The sequence below is a fragment of the Haematobia irritans genome, chromosome 5, assembly GCF_050003625.1.
Source record: "Haematobia irritans isolate KBUSLIRL chromosome 5, ASM5000362v1, whole genome shotgun sequence".
Lineage (NCBI taxonomy): Eukaryota > Metazoa > Arthropoda > Insecta > Diptera > Muscidae > Haematobia > Haematobia irritans.
Genome location: NC_134401.1, coordinates 164,846,905 through 164,862,158, shown reverse-complemented (window position 1 = coordinate 164,862,158; position 15,254 = coordinate 164,846,905). Strand labels below are relative to the sequence as shown.

Below are 15,254 nucleotides of genomic sequence, written 5' to 3'. Positions count from 1 at the left end.
CACAAAGAGTGACTGTTTGGTGCGGTTTATCATCGGGCCGTATTTTTTCCAAAATGAGGCCGGTCAGGCAGTTACTGTGAATGGTGTTCGCTATCGTGAGATGATAACGATCTTTTTATGGCCCGAATCGGAAGATATGGATGTGGACGATATGTGGTTTCAGCAGGACGGTGCCACTTGAGATAATTCGGCACCTTAACGGCATAGAACCTCCATTATGCCTCAGCGTCATCGAAAATTTGGACCATCGGATGAAGGATGCCACCGAGGTCGCGGCGCCCATTTGGCCGATATTTTGTTCCATACATAATTGAGTAATACCAATATATCATAACAAAATAAAATTACAATAATTTCCTAAATAGTTTGTGTTTTATTCAAAATCAACATCGGCCCTTGAAATTTTAACCACCCTTTATATAGCCCCCATATAAGCGACCCCCATATTTCAATTCTGGCTCTCTTCCTGGTATGGACTAACTCACAATTTAGAAAATGATGTTAAGAAGTTTTAATATACCACAACCCAAGTAATTCGATTGTGGATGACAGTCTTTCGTAGAAGTTTCTACACAATCCATGGTGGAGGGTGCATAAGATTCGGCCTGGCCGAACTTACGGCCGTATATACTTGTTTATATTCACAAATATAGGGATATTCAATGTGAAATAAAGAAAAAAAATGGATTTTATCCGTTTCGGAAAAGAAACAGAAAAAAGCTACAAAAATATATTAAAATTAATCCTACATTTTTTATGTTTTTGGTGTTTTTTCGATCTTTATTTTGAAATAAAGTTTTTCTGTTTTTTCGAGCTTGAGAATAGATCTGTATTTTTATATTTGTTTTTCTTCAATATTTCAATTTCCTTGAATTGCTTCTTCAGGAAGTATTGATATCTGTTACAATAATCCTACATATGAAATTATATAGGAAGCGATTGAAAACTGCTTTATCGACAAATCCAACTTTTATACTATTAAATGAAATTATTTAATAAATATAAAATATTTTAGCTAATTTAAATTAAATTAATTTCTGAAATTAATCTAAACTATGTAATATTGTATTGAATTAAATCAAATTAAATTGTATTAAATTAATAAGATAATACATGTAACCCCATGAAATACCCCTTTTCTTAGTCTTCCCATATACATGTGCTTGAAAACACCCCCTAAAAATATCAAAGTAAGGGTATTTAATCGCACCAGCAAATGGCGATAGCAACAGAAATGATGGCAGAATGACTCTATATCCTTTGGCTAGCATTTAGTAAGACCTCCAGCTAAAGAACAAAAAAAAAACACAGAAAAGCTAAACAGCCAGGCAGTTAGCCAACAAAGTCTGATGTTGTTTTCCCCCGTTCGCAACAATGAATGTTGACCACAACTTCACAGGTATAAAACGAATAGTTTTAGTATTAAAGCCAAATCAACAACGAAACAATGTCCAGTGCGGCCAGTGGCAGTGTTGTATCGTCCTATTTGGAAAATGCCATTTTATCGATTTTCACATTTGTGAATAATATTAAATGAAGGAGAGCGAGCATTGTGGGTCATTTGCCGCGTTTGTTGTCGTCATTATTGTCGCTTAAGATTTCAAATCGAATTTATCCAGTGTTGAAAGCTCTCTAGATGATAAAACTAGAAAATAATCAAAATTCTATTCAAAAGTGGCCAATTTTTAACGAAAACTCTTCATCTATGATAGTGACCATTGTCTGTGAAGGAAAACATATTAAAAATTCTATTTTTATTAAACATTGGAAATATCAGCTGCAAAAAAAGCAGCCATTATCACATCAAATCCAATAGCACCTTAGACTCTATATGAGTATGTTGGGATTTGTATATTTGGTGCTGATTTTGGGTTGGATATTGATTGTGTTATTCCTGAAGTGTAAGAAGACCATAACACCACATATTGGATTAAATGATCACTATACGGATGCCGCAATTGGAGTGGGTAGGTTTATGTGCTAAAATGGCTAAAAGTTTATTAAGAGATTTCAAATTTCCTTATTGCTCTTTTTTCACATTATCCTAAATCATATATTGCAATTAACAGAGAAACAAAGAAGTGGTTTCATTTCTGAGCAGCTATTTGCTCTTAAAGAAAATATGTAACATTTAAGGGGAATTTCATTTTACATAGAATTTATTTTCGGAGGAAAGTATTTTCCTGGAATATACTAAAAGTGAAGTTACCCGTTATGAATTCAAAGTAAAAATTGTGGTGGGTCATGAAAATTACCGTGATTGAACTGATGCCGTTAGTGAGCGTGCATACGAAATTTTTATATATATATAAATAATATATAGTTTTAACCGCTCTTGAATTGAATGTAAAAATGTGCACTTGAAATTGTGGTGGTCCATGAAAATGACCGTGGTTCAACTGCTGTCGTTAGTGAGCGTGCATACGAAATTTTTATATTTTTAAAAAATCATTAGACTATCATTATATATGTAGTTATCTCCCAAATATCCTCTGTCCTTTATAGCAAGAAATACAGTTCACAATTGTGCTGAATAGATTGTTATTTCCTATAAAGGGTGGTTAAATTGTAAGGGCCGATGTTGAATGTGAACCACACCTAAAGGCCAAGTTTTTTTCCGAATTTTATTTGACATTTCTCTATTTCAGACTTACTCAATTTGAACCATGGAGAGATACACAATCCAACAACGTGTTAAAGTTATCCAGACTTATTATGAAAATGGGCGTTCATTTTCGAAGAAAATCATCTTCAGTTACACCCTGAGCTTTATTGCCAAAGACACCATGTGTCTATCTCGTCTCCTTCTGGCTGTTACAAACATATGCACTAACTTATAATACCCTGTTCCACAGTGTGACGCAGGGTATAAAAAGCCTAAAATTATGCAGTATTTTTTTCAGATAAAGGGTGGTTAAATTTCCAAGGGCCGATGTTGAGTTTGAATAAAACACAAACTATTTAGGAAATTATTGTAATTTTATTTTATTATGATATATTGGTATTACTCAATTATGTATGGAACAAAATATCGGCCAAATGGGCGCCGCAACCTCGGTGGCACACCTCCATCCGATGGTCCAAATTTTCGATGACGCTGAGGCATAATGGAGGTTCTATGCCGTTAATGTGCCGAATTATCTCATCCTTTAGCTCTTGAATTGTCGACGTACACCTTTTCTTTCAAATAACCCCAAAGAAAAAAGTCCAACGGTGTCAAATTACATGATCTTGGCGGCCAATTGACATCGCCATTACGTGAGATAACACGGCCATTGAATTTGTTGCGCAAAAGAGCCATTGTTTCGTTAGCTGTGTGACAAGTGGCACCGTCCTGTTGAAACCACATCCACATCTTCCACATCCACATCTTCCACATCCATATCTTCCAATTCGGGCCATAAAAAGTTCGTTATCATCTCACGATTCACAGTAACTGCCTGACCGGCCTCATTTTGGAAAAAATACGGCCCGATGATGCCGCCAGCCCATAAACCGCACCAAACAGTCACTCTTTGTGGGTGCATTGGTTTTTTCGACAATCACTCTTGGATTCTCATTCGCCCAAATGCGACAATTCTGTTTATTGGCGAATCCACTGAGGTGAAAATGTGCCTCATCACTGAAGATGATTTTCTTCGAAAATTGATAATCCACTGTTGCCATTTCTTGGAACCATTTAACACATTGTTGGATTGTGTATCTCTCCATGGTTCAAATTGAATAAGTCTGAAATAGAGAAATTTCAAATAAAATTCGGAAAAAAACTTGGCGTTTAGGTGTGGTTCACATTCAACATTGGCACTTACAATTTAACCACCTTTTACGTCAATATTCTGAAATTGCCGTTGTGATTTGATTTTTTTGGAAATAAGAAAGCTACTATTCTCGTTTTCAGATAAAAATTGAAAGTAATACAATTTTGTATAACCTTAAATTGTGCATAAGTAAGTCTTTCGTTTGAAAAAATCTGTATATCAAAAAGACAATCACGGATATGAGATCCTCTGTCCTTTATCTTAAGAATTACAATTCACAATTGTGCTGACATTTTGTCATTTCTTATATCTGAAAAAATACTGCATACTTTTAGGCATTTTCAAAATATACGTCAATATTCAGAAATTGACGTTGTGATTTGATTTTTATACCCTTCACCGCTACTGTGGTACAGGGTATAATAAGTTTGTGCATTTGTATGTAACGCCAAGAAGGAAAAGTCTGAGACCCATCGTTTAGTATACCGATCGTCTTAGAATTAAATTCTGAGTCGATTTAGCGATGTCCGTCTGTCTGTCTGTCCGTCTGTCTGTCTGTCTGTCTGTTGATGTATTTTTGTGTGCAAAGTACAGCTCGCAGTTTTAGTCCGATTGTCCTAAAATTTGGTATAGGGTCCTGTTTCGGCTCAGAGACGATCCCTATTGATTTTGGAAAAAATCGGTTCAGATTTAGATATAGCTGCCATATATATTTGTCACCGATCTGGTCAGAATTGGCGTGTATATCAACCGATCTTCCTCAAATTCCGTACATTCGAATATTTTAACAGTCTCGAAAAACTTGCAAAATATCAGCCAAATCGGTTCAGATTTAGACATAGCTCCCATATATAGCTTTCGCCCGATTTACACTCATTTGCCCACAGAGGCCAATTTTTTGCTCCGATTTAGTTGAAATTTTGCACAGGGAGTAGAATTAGCATTATAGCTATGCGTGTCAAATTTGGTTGAAATCGGTTCAGATTTAGATATAGCTCCCATATATAGCTTTCGTCCGATTTACACTCATATGACCACAGAGGCCAATTTTTAACTCCGATTTAGTTGAAATTTTGCACAGGGAGTAGAATTAGCATTGTAGCTATGCGTGCCAAATTTGGTTGAAATCGGTTCAGATTTAGATATAGCTCCCATATATATGTTTTTCTGATTTCTACAAAAATGGTCAAAATACCAACATTTTCCTTGTTAAATCGGCACTGCTTAGTCGAAAAGTTGTAAAAATGACTCTAATTTTCCTAATACATATATATCGAGCGATAAATCATAAATAAACTTTTGCGAAGTTTCCTTAAAATTGCTTCAGATTTAAATGTTTCCCATATTTTTTTTTACTAAAATTGTGTTCCACCCTAGTACATTAGCCAACTTAAATTTTGAGTCTATAGATTTTGTAAAAGTCTATCAAATTCTGTCCAAATCGAGTGATATTTAAATGTATGTATTTGGGACAAACCTTTATATATATAGCCCCCAACACATTTGACGGATGTGATATTGTATCGAAAATTTAGATCTACAAAGTGGTGCAGGGTGTAATATAGTCAGGAGTAATAATATTTGGGCTACATTAGCCCAATTCGGAAGTACATTAGTATGGGAGCTATATACCAGAGGTGTGCGCGTGACAAGAAATTCTCGTGACACGCGTGAATCATGTGAGTCGTGAAAAAAATCCAAAGCAAGTCTCGTGAATGTGCGTGAATGGGACTAAAATAAATATGTCGTGCGTGAGAAATAAAATCGGTTCGTGAATGTGCGTGAATAAAATTTCTGCAGAATCACGCTCACGAAAAAAATCAAGATTTAATTCATACTCGTATTTTAACTGAAATTAATTTATTTCTCGAACTATATTCTATTTTTGAAGTTTGTTACCTTTGCAGATTTCCGTTTGGAAAATGTCGTGAGGTTCGTGAATTTATCGTGAATCACGAGAATTGTCGTGAATCGTACGTGAACGTGAGTCTTTAAAAATAGTTCGTGCGTGAGTACTGGTTTTCATTTCGTGAATGTGCGTGAGTTGGATTGGCTACAACACGTATCGTGCGTGAATAAACATTTTGTTTCGTGAATGTGCGTGAGTGTGAGTGAAATTTCAGTCACGCGCACACCTCTACTATATACAAATTTGAAACGATTTCAATCACATTTAGCACACTTGACGATACTATTAAGTGTTCTCCTTGTGCAGAATTTCGAGGAAATCAAGGTAAACCTCTGGCTTCTGGGGCCATATAAGTTCATATCAAGCGAATGATATATATGGAAGCTGTATCTAAATCTGAACCGATTTCTTCCAAAAGTATTAGGGTTCTATTCTTACCAGTGAATACGTGGAGAAGATTAGTAGATGCCGAAGTACACGATGTGGGATCACGGTTGCCACAATTTTGGTAGAATTCTACCAAAAATGGTAGATTGGTAGAATTCTTGATGTTTTCGTAGATTTTACAAAATATTCCACTCCTAGTTAGAGGTATTTTTTATAGAAATAAAAACCAAATTTCCAATAGAAAAAATGTTGCCAAAAACTGTTAAAAAAATAAGATTGTGGCAATAATTTCTATAGAAATCAAATTTCGACAAAATTTTCTATGGAAATAAAATTTTGTCGACATTTTCTATAGAAATAAAATTTTGTCAAAATTTTCTATAGAAATAAAATTTTGTCAAAATTTTCTATAGAAATAAAATTTTGTCAAAATTTTCTATAGAAATAAAATTTTGTGATATAAAATTTTGACAAAATGTTCTATAGAAATAAAATATTGACAAAATTTTCTATAAAAATAAAATTTTGATAAAATATTTTATAGAAATCATATGTTTACAAAATGTTCCATATGGAAATAATATAGAAATAAAATGTTGACAAAATTTTGCTAAAGAAATAAAATGTTGACAAAATTTTGCTAAAGAAATAAAATTTTGACAAAATTTTGCCAAAGAAATAAAATTTTGACAAAATTTTGCTAAAGAAATAAAATTTTGACAAAATTTTCTATAGAAATAAAATTTTGACAAAATTGTCTATAGAAATAAAATTTTCTATAGAAATAAAATGTTGACAAAATTTTCTATAGAAATAAAATTTTAGCAAAACTTTCTATAGAAATAAAATGTTGACAAAATGTTAGGTTAGGTTAGGTGGCAGCCCGATGTATCAGGCTCACTTAGACTATTCACTCCATTGTGATACCACATTGGTGAACTTCTCTTTTATCACTGAGTGCTGCCCGATTCCATGTTAAGCTCTATGACAAGCGACCTCCTTTTTACAGCCGCGTCCGAAATGTCACCAGCATTACTGAGGTGGGTTAATCCACCGCTGAAAAACTTTTTGGTGTTCTGTCGATGCAGGAATCGAACCCACGACCTTGTGTATGCAAGGCGGGCATGCTAACCATTGCGCCACTGTGGCACAATGGAATAACAAAATGTTCCATATAGAAATAAAATGTTGACAAAATTTTGCTAAAGAAACAATATTTTGGCAAAATGTTGCTGAAGAAATAAAATTTTGACTAAATTTTCTATAGAAATAAAATTTTGATAAAATTTTCTATAGAATAAAATTTTGACTAAATTTTCTATAGAAATAAAATTTTGATAAAATCATCTATAGAAATAAAACTTTGACAAAATGTTGCTATAGGAATACAATTTTGATAAAATTTTCTATAGAAATAAAATGTTGACAAAATTTTCTATAGAAATAAAATGTTGACAAAATTTTCTATAGAAATAAAATTTTAGCAAAACTTTCTATAGAAATAAAATGTTGACAAAATTTTCTATAGAAATAAAATTTTAACAAAATGTTCTATAGAAATAAAATTTTGACAAAATTTTACTAAAGAAATAAAATTTTGGCAAAATTTTGCTAACGAAATAAAATTTTGACAAAATTATCTATAGAAATAAAATTTTGACAAAATTTTGCTATAGAAATAAAATTTTCTATAGAAATAAAATTTTGATAAAATTTTCTATAGAAGTAAAATTTTGACAAAATTTTCTATAGAAACACAATTTTGACAAAATTTTCTATAGAAATAAAATTTTTACAAAATTTTGCTATAGAAATAAAATTTGGACAAAATTTTCTATAGAATTAAAATTTTGACAACATTTTCTACCGAAATAAAATTTTGAGAAAATTTTCTATGGAAATACATTTTCTACAAAAATTTGGTGCAAAGCTTGGTAGATTTTTGATAATATTTTCTTCAAATTTTGGTAGCTTAGTTTTGACCCGAGTGGCAACCGTGTGCGGGATACACATGGCGAAAAATAAAATACTTCGCTAATTACAGAACACAATGGAATGATTTTGACACGCCCTTATGATCCTCCTAGGAATTTCAGGAAAATATATATAGAAACTTGTGCCAAATTTGTGTTTACAGACAGACGGACATGGCTAGATCGACTCAGTGGCCCACCCTGAGCATTATTATGAGGCATAAAAATTTCCTATATTCGTGTTTTCAATAAAATAATTACGAAATTCTTAAAATTTGTCAATTTTACAACAAATGCGACCATCTTGAACTTCATATGACCCTAATGACACTTTTGCAGTTTTGAACTCCCATAAAAAATTAATTATCCCCCATGTTCTGGTTTTCGAATTCGCAAAACGCAAACTTTTCCTCAATCGCTAGTTTCCGAACCACCATGAAATATAATACGAAATTTTTACATACTGTTCTTATGGACAAAGCAATTAAATGGAAGAATTTTCTTGGGAAAATATGAAATGGTTCAAAATTTATTGACAGTTAAAAATTTTGCGTTTTGCGAATTCGTAAACCGGAACATGGGGGTATGTCTAATAATTTTCCATATGTAATAGGTACTTTTAGTTAATGTCGTATCACAATGGGCTGAATAGTCTAAGTGAGCCTGAAACTAAATTGGACTGCCACTTTAACCTAACCTAACCTTCCATATGTAATAGGTACTTTTAGTTCATGTGGTATCATAATGGACTGAATAGTCTAAGTGAGCCTGAAACTAAATTGGGCTCACCAATGTAATTAACTCTTTGCCATGTAAAGGCAAATATAGTGTTTCAACGTCTCATCATCCTCAACACACTCCCTACATTCGCCATCCTCTGCTGCTTCTACTCGGCACACTTCCCTATGTGTCCTAGTTCTTGATGCCAGTTCATTTGTCTTTAGGTTTCCTTTTATTCCGGCATGTCCTGACCCATATGATGTTGATCCTGCCGTAAGAAAGATATAGACGCCTCAAGTCCATTTTACATGAGACTTCTATGATATCTGTAAATATGAATGCATACTTTTAGGAGATGACTGTGCACGGAACTAAACAAAATCATTGTGAATGGACTTGAAACGTCTATAATATCTAAAAATATTAATGCATACTTTTAGGAGATTGTAAAATATTTGAATTGCGAATTGGAATGATAATATTATAAACGTTTTAATGATACGCAAACAATTTCTAATGAATGTAGGATACATAGAAATAGAGAGCCGAAAATGTACTCTACGTGTAATCGGTGTAAATTGTCACTGACGTACCTATCACAGGACTGGCATCGATGCTCCCATGCTTTATCACAATATCTAAATTTGCATGTAATTTATTCATTTCCAAATTTTCTTCAATGTGTTCCATCCATTTGTTGTATTTCGTTTTGTAACAATATTTTTTTCACAAATATTAATTTTTTATTTTTAAATTAGAATTATCGAGAATTAATATATTACATATTTTATTATCATACACAGATCATCAACGTCCCACAATACATGTCATACAACTGCCTCGTGAAGAATTGGAACATGAAGATCAGCTAATGGAGTCCTATCATCAGCGCAGCAATAGCCTTCGAAGGCATTCACAGCGTATGCCTTTGTCAGCGGTGGATGAGAGGACAATAAGTACCACATATCCCACTGATGCAATCGTAAATCCTGCCTACACTCATGACGAGGATTATGTTATTAATGGTAAGGATATGATGAATTGCAAGCACCGTCATTGTTACACCATCAACCACATTTTCAAATAATAATGGAAGTATTAATGTTTTCTTATATATTTCTTTTCTCTTCTCAATATTATTTCTTACAATATGCGTGTATGTGTATGTGTGTGTGACAAAAATAGCAGCACCACCCCCCTCATATGATGAGGTCATGCGCCAACCGAGTGTTTACCCCAAGGTTCATTGCAAAAGTAGTGAAGCTCATATTTAAAACAAAAAAACAATGACCAACAGAAAAATAAAACAAACTGGTAGTGAGTAAAAATACCAATTAGTTAATAAGAAATAGAAAAAAAACAACTTTATGATAAATAATTTTATTTAAACTGTGATTTAATACGGTACCTTATTAGATTTGACAAAAGGTATTAAATTCGTATTCAACACCAAGTCACATAAGAAAGAAAAATAATTTAGATTTAATGTATTACGAGAGCTGCGAGTTTTTACGATATCAAATCATATAGAATGAAAAAATTTTGGAAAATGTTAAATCACATATTATAAAAAATTAGAAAATTTTCGTACTCGAGATTTTTGGTTCTCCAAAAATTAATTGAGTCAAAGGAAAAATATTTTCCCCCGAAACGATTTTCTTTTTTGTTTTGTTTTGTTTTCTTCAAGAGCAAATAACCCCGAATTTATGAGAAACGATGCAAACAATTGTCCCTAATCCTTCTTATTTGCCTTTAATTTTTTTTTTTTTGATTCAAAAGAAAATTAGGTTTGTCTTAAATTTCGTTCCTTAGAAAAGAAAACTTTTCTTTCGGTGTATTGAATGTTATGAATACTCACTGCATACAAAAAATCCTTGTGAATGCTAATAGAAAAATTTCGTAATATTGAAGAAATTTGTCATTAAAATTGAGCCAATAAAACAATTTTGCAAATATAATGTTGCTATTCATTATTGTTATGAACAATTTCATTGTCTCAATGAAAGGGTTCGTTGTGTCCATGAAAAGCTATCATTGGCTTAATTTGAATGAAATTTTCTTTGTATGAATTGTCTTGTCTACACGCAAAAAATAATTCTTTCCTCCTAAACAAAATTTGAGACAAACAAATATCATTTCCCATTTGCTGTAAGGAAGTTTGTTTGGAAGAAAAGTATACAATTTTTGTGATAAATGTTGATTCTTTTACAGGATCTAAAAACAATTTTATAATGACTAAGCCAAACAAAAAATTCCGGCTAATTGAATCTACGTTCATATCCTTCTTACTTCCACGAGGTTTTTAATTTTTAGTACAATTTTCTTTAATATGTTACAAACAATTTTTTTTTTTAAATTTTTTTATTTTTTTTTAATTTTTTTAAATTTTTCCTTTCGCCAGGACGGAGAATCGAACCGCGGACCATACAATTAGTAAGCCAACACACTATCTACGTAGTTGTTACATTCATCAACAGATAACTATCGCTAGTTATTTTTATAAAGCATAGTTTTAGGCGCCCAGGAGCCGATATAAAGAAACTTTATTTGGCAGAAACATACCTTTAGTTGACCACCATCCATTTTTTAGCAATGGATAGTAAGCCCGCCATGCATACAAAGGGTCACGGGTTCAATCCATGCTTCGACCGAACACCAAAAATTTTGTTTTAAATATTTTTTTACATATATTCCAAAAATGTTCGGCAGATTTCCAAAATATGTTCGACATTACGAGGGCAGTTCGGAAACTTCTTAGCCTAGCACAAAAAGCGGGATATAAACAGAAAAAATTTAAGTGTTTTGGAAACTTTCATCTCTGTTATGAACACATATTAAATTTTGTTTCGATCTGGCAACTCCTTCATATAGAAACAGGTGTTCAAAAAAGATGCATCCGCAATTTTTTTACAATGGGAAAATTAGAAATGCGTGCTGTCATTAAATATTTACATAAAAAATGTTTATCGGGACAAGAAATTCATAATGATATGGTGAATGTGTTAGGTGAAAGTGCTCCTTCATATGCAACAGTAAAAAATTGGGTTGCTGAATTTAAACGTGACCGATTGAAGATGAACCACGTAGTGGACGTCCAAAAACAGCAACAACAACAGAAATTGTAGCCAAAGTGCGTGATATGGTATTAAATGATCGACGAATGAAAGTGCGTGAAATTTCTAATTTCATGGGCATCTCAAATGATCGAGTCCATTTAATTTTGCATGAAGAACTACAGATGAAAAAAGCTTTCTGCAAGATGGGTGCAGCATTTGTTAACAGTCGATCAAAACCGCATAAGAATGAACATTTCTCAAGCTTGTTTGGATCGTTTTAAGCGAAATAAAATGGATTTTAAGCGTCGTTTCATAACTGTTGATGAGACATGAATCCACCACTATACTCCAGAAACAAAAGAACAATGGAGTGAAGCTGGAGGAAGTGCCCCAAAGAAGGCAAAAACAATTCAATCGGCTGGTAAGGTTATGGCAACGGGTTTTTGGAACTTCAAAGGTATTTTATTGAATGACTATCTGCAAAAGGGTAAAACAATAAATTCAGAGTACTATTGCAACGTTTAGGATGAATTAAATGTACAAATACGAGAAAAACGTCCTGGCTTACAACACAAAAAAATAATTTTTCATCAAGACAACGCACCAGCGCACAAAAGTGTTTTAACAATGGCTAAAATCAACGAATTATAGTACGAGTTGCTTGACCACCCACCTTATTCTCCTGATTTAGCTCCCGGTGACTTTTACTAGTTCCCAAATCTAAAAAAAAAATCCTTGCTGGCAAGCGTTTTACCTCAAATGAAGATGCAATTACAGTTGTAAACCACTATTTTGAAGACCTTGAGGAAAACTATTTTAATCAAGGGATAGAATTGCTAGAAAAGCGTTGGACTTAATGTATTGAAGTTTTAAGAGATTATATTGAAATATAAAAATATTTTTGAAAAACTAACTATTCTCTTTCATTGATAGGCTAAGAAGTTTCCCAACCGCCCTCGTACATATTAAAATATTAATTTTTTTCTATCAAACTTTAAAATGTGTCTTATAAAAGACTTAAAGTCAGAAAAGAACAGTGCCTGATATAAACGAAAAGGCCTGTGTGTTTGGATCAAAATTATTTTTTAGTGCTAAAAAAAAATTGTAAAATTTTTTTTGGCGACAATAGTTTAAAATTTTCGGAGAAATTCAAAAAACTCTAACAAACAAAAAACGTTTTCGGTATAGGTTTTCCATACGTTTTTTTTCTTTGCGTGTATGGTAAAGATAGAGCCACCGATATATATATATACAGAAGAAGAGTTTTCTTTTCTGAGGAACGAAATTTCAGACAAACGAAGTTTTCTTTTAAAGCTAAAAAATATTCTTTAAATGCAAGTAAAACAGATTGGAGGCAACCGTTTTTAATAAATTGAGATTTAGTTGATCTTAAAAAAAATAATTTTCAACAAAGGGGAATTTTGTTGTCTAAAATTTCGTTCCGGAGTAAAGTATTTTTTCTTTGAGTGTATTTACACCTAGACCTCGCTTTGCGTTGTTTCGAAGTTGCGTCGCTGCTGAATTAGTACTAGTTTTCACTTTGCGTCGTTAGATTTTCGAAGTTGCGTTGTTATCTATCTCCAATCTTTGCATGGTTTGCCATAGAAACTCATAATTCACTTTTCGTGGTTTCAGTTTGCGACGCAAAGCGAGGTCTTGGTGTATATTTTATTCCTATTAAAATTTATAAGAAAAATTTGTAAAGCTCAAAGGATTTATAATATACCTAAATATCATTAAAATATTGAATTCAAATTTTCTAAATTTAAACTTTGTGTGATTAGCAATTTTTTCGTAAGCTCTCAAGAATTATTAGATGTAAGCTTGTATCTATATAATGTTGTCTACAAAGCAAAAGGATGTAACAGAAAATTTTATGAAATTCACCAAAATCATCTTAAACAACTAACAGTCCTCATATGGATTTAAAATTTTTATTAGAAATAGTTTATTCTTGTTGTTTTTTGTTGGAATTTTGACTATTAACTCCTTTTGCCATTAAGCCAGGTGTTTACCTACTAACTTTGTTCACAAGCAAAAAAGATTGTAGATATATTAACTTTGTATTTTACATAAGAACATACACAAAAAAAATATTGGAATTTGTATTGTAAATATTATTTCGTAATTAGATGATTTGTATTTTTTAATAAAAATCTATTTTAAGAAAAATACAGTGTAATATATTGACTTATTTGAATCCAATAGGTAATGTATTTTTGATTAGAGAAACACATGACTGGGTTACACACGCAGAAAAAACGAAAATATGGAAATAAATTTAAAAAGTTTGTGGAAAAAAAAATCTTGAAAAAAAATTTTATAGAAATAAAATTTTGACAAAATTTTCTATAGAAATAAAAATTTTGGGAAAATTTTCTATAGAAATGACAATTTGAAAAAAATTCTATAAAAATAAAATTTTGACAAAATTTTCTTGGAAATAAAATTTTGAGAAACTTTTCTATAGAAATAAAATTTTGGGAAAATTTTCTGTAGATATAAAATGTTGACAAAATTTTCTATAGGAATAGAATTTATTCTAAATTTATTCTGATAATTGGTTGACAGTTTTGCTGCAAGTAGAAGATGCTGATGAGGAATGTGGTAATTTCGAAACGTGCGTCCATCCAACCATCTTGCAGTCTATAGAGCTTTACCTAAATAAATTTGACAAATATTATTTTCCTCTGTTGGTTAAGCTACACTTGTAGTTTAGTCAATGCATGGTTTTAAGCTGAAATCAAAAACAACAAAATGATTGAAGAATGAACCAACAATAACAAAACAAAAAGGAAATACAATTTTGATAAATTTTCTATAGAAATAAAATTTTGACAAAAGTTCGAAATAAAATTTGTCAAAATTTTTTATAGAAATAAAATTTTGACAAAATTTTCTATAGAAATAAAATTTTGACAAAATTTTCTATAGAAATAAAATTTTGATAAAATTTCTATAGAAATAAAATTTTGACAAAGTTTTCTATAGAAATAAAATTTTGACAAAATTTCCTTTAGAAATAAAATTTTGACAAACTTTTCTATAGAAATCAAATTTTGACATAATTTTCTATAGAAATAAAATTTTGACAAAATCTTCTATAATAACAAAATGTTGACAAAATTTTCTATAGAAATAAAATTTTAACAAAAGTTTGAAATAAAATTTTGTCAAAATTTTCTATACAAATAAAATGTTGACAAAATTTTCTATAGAAATAAAATGTTGACAAATTTTCTATAGAAATAAAATTTTGACAAACTTTCTATAGAAATAAAATATTGACAAAATTTTCTATAGAAATAAATTTTGAGAACATTTTATAAAGAAATAAAATTTTGGGAAAATTTTCTATAGAAATAAAATTTTTACAAACTTGTCTATAGAAATAAAATTTTGGGAAATTTTTCTATAGAAATAAAATTTTGACAAAATTTGCTATAGAAAT

The 15,254-nt window shown here is 31.3% G+C and overlaps 1 protein-coding gene across 1 annotated transcript; it reads left to right on the top strand.

The window, feature by feature from the left end:
* Nucleotides 1-1,442: 1,442 nt before the first annotated feature.
* On the top strand, nt 1,443-13,910 carry LOC142240808 (uncharacterized). The gene is made up of 3 exons (XM_075312538.1): nt 1,443-1,967; nt 9,551-9,772; nt 9,933-13,910. The coding sequence occupies exons 1-3, from the start codon at nt 1,832-1,834 to the stop codon at nt 10,019-10,021; spliced, it is 447 nt and encodes a 148-aa protein (XP_075168653.1). The 5' UTR covers nt 1,443-1,831; the 3' UTR covers nt 10,022-13,910.
* The last annotated feature ends 1,344 nt before the right edge of the window (nt 13,911-15,254 follow it).

Bases quoted from the DNA above. Each gene is read 5' to 3' on its own strand.
- LOC142240808 (XM_075312538.1), top strand. From the start codon at position 1,832: ATGAGTATGTTGGGATTTGTATATTTGGTGCTGATTTTGGGTTGGATA. The intron at 1,968-9,550 runs GTAGGTTTATGT...TATCATACACAG, and splicing joins GGATGCCGCAATTGGAGTGG to ATCATCAACGTCCCACAATA. The intron at 9,773-9,932 runs GTAAGGATATGA...TGACAAAAATAG, and splicing joins CGAGGATTATGTTATTAATG to CAGCACCACCCCCCTCATAT.